This window comes from Morus notabilis, unplaced genomic scaffold, assembly GCF_000414095.1.
Source record: "Morus notabilis unplaced genomic scaffold, ASM41409v2 Scaffold783, whole genome shotgun sequence".
NCBI lineage: Eukaryota > Viridiplantae > Streptophyta > Magnoliopsida > Rosales > Moraceae > Morus > Morus notabilis.
In genome coordinates, this window is record NW_010366150.1 from 343300 (window position 1) to 350590 (window position 7291).

The window sequence follows — 7291 nt, forward strand, 5'->3', positions numbered from 1 at the left end:
CGAACCATGATTCAAATCATGACACGAATATACTAAAATTATAAAAATTTAAACGCATAATTTATTTAAAATAAATATTGGGAACAGTAATAAAGGACAAGAAAATCACAATGTTATTGATATGTCTATGCATATATGACTCATCCATGTACCGAAAATAAAGAGGGAAAATTTCAACCAAGGATCCTTTGGACTTGCAACTTTGAAAGAATTTAACCTGACTCTTATCGATCGTCAAAACAACAACAAATGAATAACCAGAAAAGCAGTACTTCAGGTATATATATATATATATACATAGGTTTGGCGGCCTTTAATTCAAACCTTTTATTACAGTGGTTTCTACTCGCAAAAATTAGAATTTCTGCTTAAACTTATTTCTTGAAGCTGTGCATCAAATGAGCCAAATATCTCGTGCAGAAATTATGTCTGGTTGGAACGCTGTGGAATCTTTTTGAAGATAGCCCAGACGAGATCGAAATAGAGGGACAACTGTGCGATCAAAAAATAGGTAATGGGAAAGCACAAAGCTGCATATAAAGGATAAGCGGCGTACTTAAGCTTATGACTGAGAATAAAGATATGTCCGTCGCAGAAAGAGACTACGATGGAAGGTATAGAAGCGAAGAGCGACGTCAAACCAAGAAGAAGTTTCCGAGGCAAGTCCATGGCGAAGTCTTTTTCTTGGCAACGAGATGTGAGGATCGAGAGGAAGAAGACGAGGGCGGTGACGGAGAAGCAGAGAGCGACCAGCGACGAGATCGAGAAGGCGCCAAACACGGCCTTGTCTAACAGGAGGGGCTTGCCGGTATTTTCATTGACTCCACCGGGTATGGTTGCGGATGTGGCGAATGCAACTGTGGCCACAAGTGCCGCCACAACGGAGCAGGACTCGGAGGTCTTGACGAGCCATTTTCCGCCTTCTTTGGTGAGTTCTTTGTGCGTGCCGATGAAGATTTCTTTAGGGGTCTCATGCTTCGCGTTGTAGCGAGGGAAGAACTGCGGTGGCATTGACTTCTTCACAAACTGCAATTCGTCCAATAAGATAAAAAGTATGTCAAACTTAAGGCAATCAAGTACAGTTAATGCACACCTAATAAGATAAAAAGTTGGTTTAAATATCTAGTTAAGAGCCAAAAAAGTAATACAACAATCTAACAAATTGTATACAATAAGGCCGTTTAGTTCGCTGATTCGAGTTTTTAATTCGAGTTGAGATATGACTTTATGTGAGAGCTTTTTATTGTTGTAAAAAGTTAGATGTGATTGTTTGTGAGAATATTTTACTGTAGAAAAATTCAAATTCTAAACTTGAATCAGCGAAATGAACGGGGTTTAAAAATCAAACGGTTCATTAATACTTGTAGTTTTTCATTAATCTTCTATATGTACGTACCTTGTACCACTTGATTTCCCATTGCATTTGCAAAGCAACCCCAGGAATAAGCCAAGGGCGTTGCTCTTTGCACTGAGCGGCGAGGTGCAAGGCGCTGTTACCGTCCTTGTCGAGTTGGCGGAAAATACTCTCCTTCAGAATCTCGCTGTGAAGAAGGAGATTATAAACCTGGGGTTGTCTATTTTCCACTGCTAAGAGCACAACATTCTTGTTTTCAGAATCCAAATCTTGGATAGCAACTGGGAATTCTTTTAGGATCTTCTCCACCATTTCAGTCACTCCCATCTTTGCGGCCATTAGTATTGGTGTATGTCGTTTCCCTATTTTCACCACAATTTATAGTCAATTTTTCTGTCTACTTAATTGGGCACATAACAAAATTAACTTGATAAGTGTGGTTAGTATGTTCCTTTTCCATTGACACGTTTAAAAAGTCGGGAATAAGTTTCTACTAGTGACGAAGTCTAAGGAGTTTTTGCGAATTGTGTCTAATTCAAACTTTAATTATTATAATGTTTTCTCTCACAGAAATTTCAACCTTGGTTCAAATTCTTTTTTCAAACATATAAATCAAAAGAACCATTGGTTACAATGTATATAAACCATATATACATATATGTATGTATATATATTCGTCTAACTTACCTGTCTCGTTGTGATCTTTCCCTTTCAATTCATTTTTGAAGCTTGAAGATGTAGTACTTAAAGAGGCTGGATCATTAGGAAGGGCAAACTCTTCACTTATAGGACTAATAGGACCACCTCCTCGGGTTTGGTTGGGATCCCATCCGGTGTTGTCATAGAACTTATAGGAAGTAGTATGTTTTACTAATTCATCCATCACACGTTCTGCCCACATGTGAAGCTTTTTCTTTCTTTCGATTTTATTTATCCTCCAAATACCTACATTAGATATATAGTAACCTCATTGGTTAAATTTCAAAACAAATTCCTTCAAACTGTTTTTTTTTTTTTTTTTTTTTTTTTTTTTTTAAATTACCATTTTATAAATTTATTTTCATTAATTAGAATGTTATTTCGGTACATTTCAAAATAATATAATAAGGACGACAATGTTTAATATACTAACCGATTCCAAGGATAATTAGCAACACCTTCATTATAACGTTGAAAAATAGGATAAATGCCTCATAATTTGGAGGGAAAAAACGATCATCATTACTCTGCTGACCCTCAAATTGGTTGGTACCTACAAGAGAAGCGACAAAATGTAACCATTTCCAACCAAAATCATGCAAGGAGGGAAAAAACGATCATCATTACTCTGCTGACCCTCAAATTGACCTACAAGAGAAGCGACAAAATGTAACCATTTCCAACCAAAATCATGCACACATATATATACAGCTTCACAAAAATGTATCATACGTACATTTTTGTCAAATACATGAAAAATCACATTAAGAGCATCTCCAAGGAATTAACTCTAAATTTTAATTAAATTTTAGTTAAAATAATTAGAAAGTTATTTAACTTTTAATTTTTAAGTAAGTCACTCTAACCATACTTCTTATCTTAACTAAACATAGAATATTTAATATTTATTGAATTTAAAATATAAATAACTTTATTAAATTTAAAAAAGATCCCTTGCATTTATTACTGTTTGAAAGAATAAAATAACAAAAAAAAAAGTGAAATAGCTAGCCTCTTCATGCTAGTTATATTTAGTTAGTGTAAAATGTATTCTCTAAAATAACTAACCATTTAGCTAAGAGTGGAGAAAAGGAAAAAAAAAAAAAAAGTTAAATTATTAGCTATTTTTGGCTAAAAATGGTTGGAAATGCCCTTAGAGCATCTCCTAAGGAACTCTCTAAATTCTAGCTATATTTTAGTTAAAATAACAAGAAAGCCATTTTAACTAATGACTTTTTGGTGAATCACTTTAATCATACTCAATATTTTAACTAAACATAGAATATTTTAATATTTATTAAATTTTAAATATAAATAACCTTATTGAATTAAAATAAATCCTTGCATTTAAAACTGTTTGAAATAATACAATATTAGAACAAAATAAAATATCTAGCCTCTTTTTGTTAATTATATATGGCGAGTCTCTAAAATAACTAATCATTTGACTAATAGTTAGAGTGTAGAAAAGTAAATAAAAATGTTAAATCATTCACTATTTTGACTAAAAACATAAATGCGTGACGTGATATTGACAATTTTAATTGAATTTAGCCCCAATTAAATGCTACACTAGATTTTTTTATTTTTTTTATTTTTTTTTTTCCTAAGCGTAAGCTGCAGATTTTTCGAAAAGAGGAAAAAGTTATGGAAACGTCCTACCAAAAGAACAAAACATTAAAGTAAAAAGAAAAAAGAAAACAATAAGGGAGAAAACTAAAAATACCACATTTATATCATCGAAGTGGCAGAGTAAAAAAAAAATGTTTTTATAAAAATAATAATAAAGAAGCTTCTTTGGTAGATATGAAAAAATAAATTATTAGTAATTTTATTTATTTATTTTGTATATATTTTTAATTTAATGTAATTTTAATATGATCTACTAATTAAAAATTGACACTATAAATAAGACTAACTTATCAAAAAAACTCTCTAATAACAAATAATTTTAAAGGACATAAATTTAACATGTTTAAGTGACATAAATATGAAGATAACAAAAAGATGATCGTAGACAATTTTCTCAAAAAATAAAGTGGCTGGATAGCATGCCGAAACAAAAAGATGAAAGAAAAATAAGAATATCTACTATTCCACTCAAATTAAAGCGGATTAAAAACCTCAAATGGTAAAACCGGCCTATTGCCAATAAAAAAAAAAAAAGATTTTCTAGAAACAAAACTTATATCAACACACAATGTTAACTAAGTCCCGTTCACTTCGCTGATTCGAGTTTATAATTTGATTTTTGTTACAGTAAAAAGCTCTAAAAAACAGTCACATCTAATTTTTTTACTACAATAAAAAACTCTCACATAATATCACATCTTAACTCAAATTAAAAACTCAAATCAGCAAACTAAACGGTATTACGTTTTCTTGAGAGATTTCTAGAGAGAATTTAAGAATAGATTCCTGCAATAGTGCATTTCCCTGTGCCTATTACTTCCTATATCGTAGGTATATATAATTTGAAAGCACTTTTGTCTAATCAAAAGTGATAGTGATGCTTCCCTACAAAAAAAAAAAAAAAAAGAAAAAAAAAGAAAAAAAAAAAAAGAAGTTATAGTGATGCTTGCCTTGTGATTTTCTAATTTTTTGCAGATTCTCTTCACCGGCAATCTTTTCTATTTGCTCTTCTTTTCCCTTGTCTTGAAGAAGAGAATATTACAGTTAAGCGTAAATAATTAGCCACACGTGTATAGAGAATTTTATTCCAAAAAAAAAAAAATTTAAGTCCTCTCTAATTGAATCACGTAACACCTCTTCAACTTTGCTCAAACGAGTATAATTTTTCACTTTTTTTTTCCTTGAGTTTATGATGTTAATTCATAATGTATATTTATATGTAGGAATATTATTTTCTTTTTTAGTAGATGGAGTGATAAGAACTGAGATTAGAGAACTCACCACATTCTAACAAAGTCCCTATTTTAATATATTCAAAGTTTTATATATAGGAATATCATAATTTATGATTCATTAGCAATTTCACAATGGCTAATCATCCATTAATGAAGGCTTTTCTGAAAAGTTTTATATTATTCAGTCCTTAATTATTATTGCTTGAAATATTGGTATATATGTTTACCGTGTTCTGGGCTGCTCTTTCGTTGGGGATTCTCTTCATCTGTCCTTCCATCTTTCTTTTTTCCCTTAACACCAAATTTACTAACTGAAAAAAAATAAATAATAATAATAAAATTAGACTTCCAACTAGAATAAGAAATGGTGGAAATGAAAACATAGGTAATTTTGAGCGCGTTTGGAATTCGTTTCAAAATGATTTTATTTTTTGTATGAAAATGAAAATGAAAACGTTTTCAATCTCAGACATAAATTATTTTTAAAAATGTGTTTGGTAGATTTATCAAGAGATTATTTTCAGTGTAAAAAAACCCATTAATGTCTCTCTTTCTCTTTCTGCTCGAGAGAGGAGAAAATGAAAAACGACTAAAAGTCGTTTAGTCGTTTTTCATTTCTCTCTCATTTTACACTAAATCAAACTCATATATTGCGCCCAACGTCGTTTTGGAAACGCTTTTATTTTTTCTTTCTCGAAAAACATGAAAAATAAAAACGGGATCAATTCCAAACACGGTTGTATCTAATTCACCCACATGTGACTTGAAAAACAGAAAACAGCATTCCAAAGAAGTTAATGCATGTCTTATAGTTCTGTGGGTATGTGAGAATCTCCTCCTCCTTTCTGTTTCCTTTTTTAATATATGTGTCAATGTCATGTGTTTCCTCCTTAAGCTCATCCACAACTATACCTGAAAATATAATTTAGAGCAAATTGAACATAAAGAATATTGACAAACTAATTTATAGGACACATTTTTAGAGTTTAGTGGAGCTAAAAAAAAAAAAATTATATATTGTGTGGAATAAAAAAGTGGTCATACTGTGGTATATGATACGATCAAAGAGCCCAAAGCGACTGCTGCTTTTAAATGCATTAGGCATGCTTGCTAAAATGTGAAGCGGAGACAAACCGTTTTCGTTTATAGAGTCAGCAAGGTTTGGGTGCTCACGCATTATGCTCATTGCCAACCCTACATGCAAATACATCAAATTATAATAATATTCAACAATCATATATAGTACTCAAACTAATCACTTATCAATAATCGAAATAACAAATGGTCATTACATTATCGACTCGAATTATCTATTCAATTTTTGGTAAATCATTTGAGAAACCAGCGTAAAAATATACATTAAAGAATGTTTTAAATTTTTTAAATGATGTGGCGTAATATGGATGATTATATATCATTTTGGACGTTAAAATTAGACAGATAATTTGAGTCTGTAAATTATATTCGTGCTAAAAAATTAAAACTTACTGAAATATTCGCCAGAAATGGCAGCATGGAGAATTGTGTCCCCATCATTTCTTCTCACAAGGTAATCCTCGTTGCTTAGAGTATGTAGATAAAGGAAAGCCTCTATCTTTCCATGGAGAGCAGCCAAGAATAGGGGAGTCTCACCGTTGAGGTTTCGCAGGGCGATTAGGTTTTGATTCTTCGAAATCATGCTCTTGCAGACTCTCAGGTTCCCCAGTGCAGCCGCTATGTGGAGAGCCGTGTTTCCTTTCGCATTTTCAAGCTCCAATATATCCTCCTCGCATATCTCAACCAATTCCAATGCCGTATCCGTTTGTCCAACGGAAACCGCCGTGTGTAGCGTGGTGTCCTCCGATTTGGTGATCTTCGCCTTCCGAACCACGGGGCTTCTCTTGTAGATCTTCACGACCTCATCCCACTGGCCTTTCATGGCGTATGCAAACAAGTCATCTATTTCCACATGTAAAGCCATATTTAGCTTCTTCTATATATATATATATATTGATCTTCTATATTGATACTACAATATAAAGTAAGATTTGGTTTGTTCTCTCATGACCGATCATTTTCACTTTAAATAGCACTGGTCTCAGTCATGAAACTAGCGTGTAGAACTAGGGGACTTGAACAACATAGTGCAATTTTATGTTTTGCTTCAGAGCAAAGAAAGAAATAATTGCACTACAGATTAATGTGGAGTGCGAATATTATCACTGAAACAATAACTAATTATGTTGTACCGACCCCACTCAGCATATTAATTTTTCTTTCCTTCAAGTCATTCTTTATTCTCCTGATCAGTTAGTTGTTCAAATTAAGTATGAAGATACTTCGACACATATATATATATATATATATGTTCCTTAAATTAATTTCTTTTTCG

General features: G+C 32.0%; 1 protein-coding gene across 1 annotated transcript; it reads right to left on the reverse strand.

The window, feature by feature from the left end:
* Positions 1–299: 299 nt before the first annotated feature.
* LOC21404462 lies at positions 300–6934 on the reverse strand. The gene is made up of 8 exons (XM_010109488.2): positions 6409–6934; positions 5965–6114; positions 5677–5832; positions 5148–5231; positions 2487–2606; positions 2042–2299; positions 1397–1716; positions 300–1026 (listed from the first exon to the last, which is right to left on the reverse strand). The coding sequence occupies exons 1-8, from the start codon at positions 6878–6880 to the stop codon at positions 424–426; spliced, it is 2163 nt and encodes a 720-aa protein (XP_010107790.1). The 5' UTR covers positions 6881–6934; the 3' UTR covers positions 300–423.
* Between the last annotated feature and the right edge of the window lie 357 nt (positions 6935–7291).

Coding starts and splice junctions, on each gene's coding strand:
- LOC21404462 (XM_010109488.2), bottom strand. CDS start 6,880: ATGGCTTTACATGTGGAAATAGATGACTTGTTTGCATACGCCATGAAA. Junction 6,115..6,408: donor CATTTCTGGCGAATATTTCA/GTAAGTTTTAAT, acceptor ATTTGCATGTAG/GGTTGGCAATGAGCATAATG. Junction 5,833..5,964: donor TGATCGTATCATATACCACA/GTATGACCACTT, acceptor TTATATTTTCAG/GTATAGTTGTGGATGAGCTT.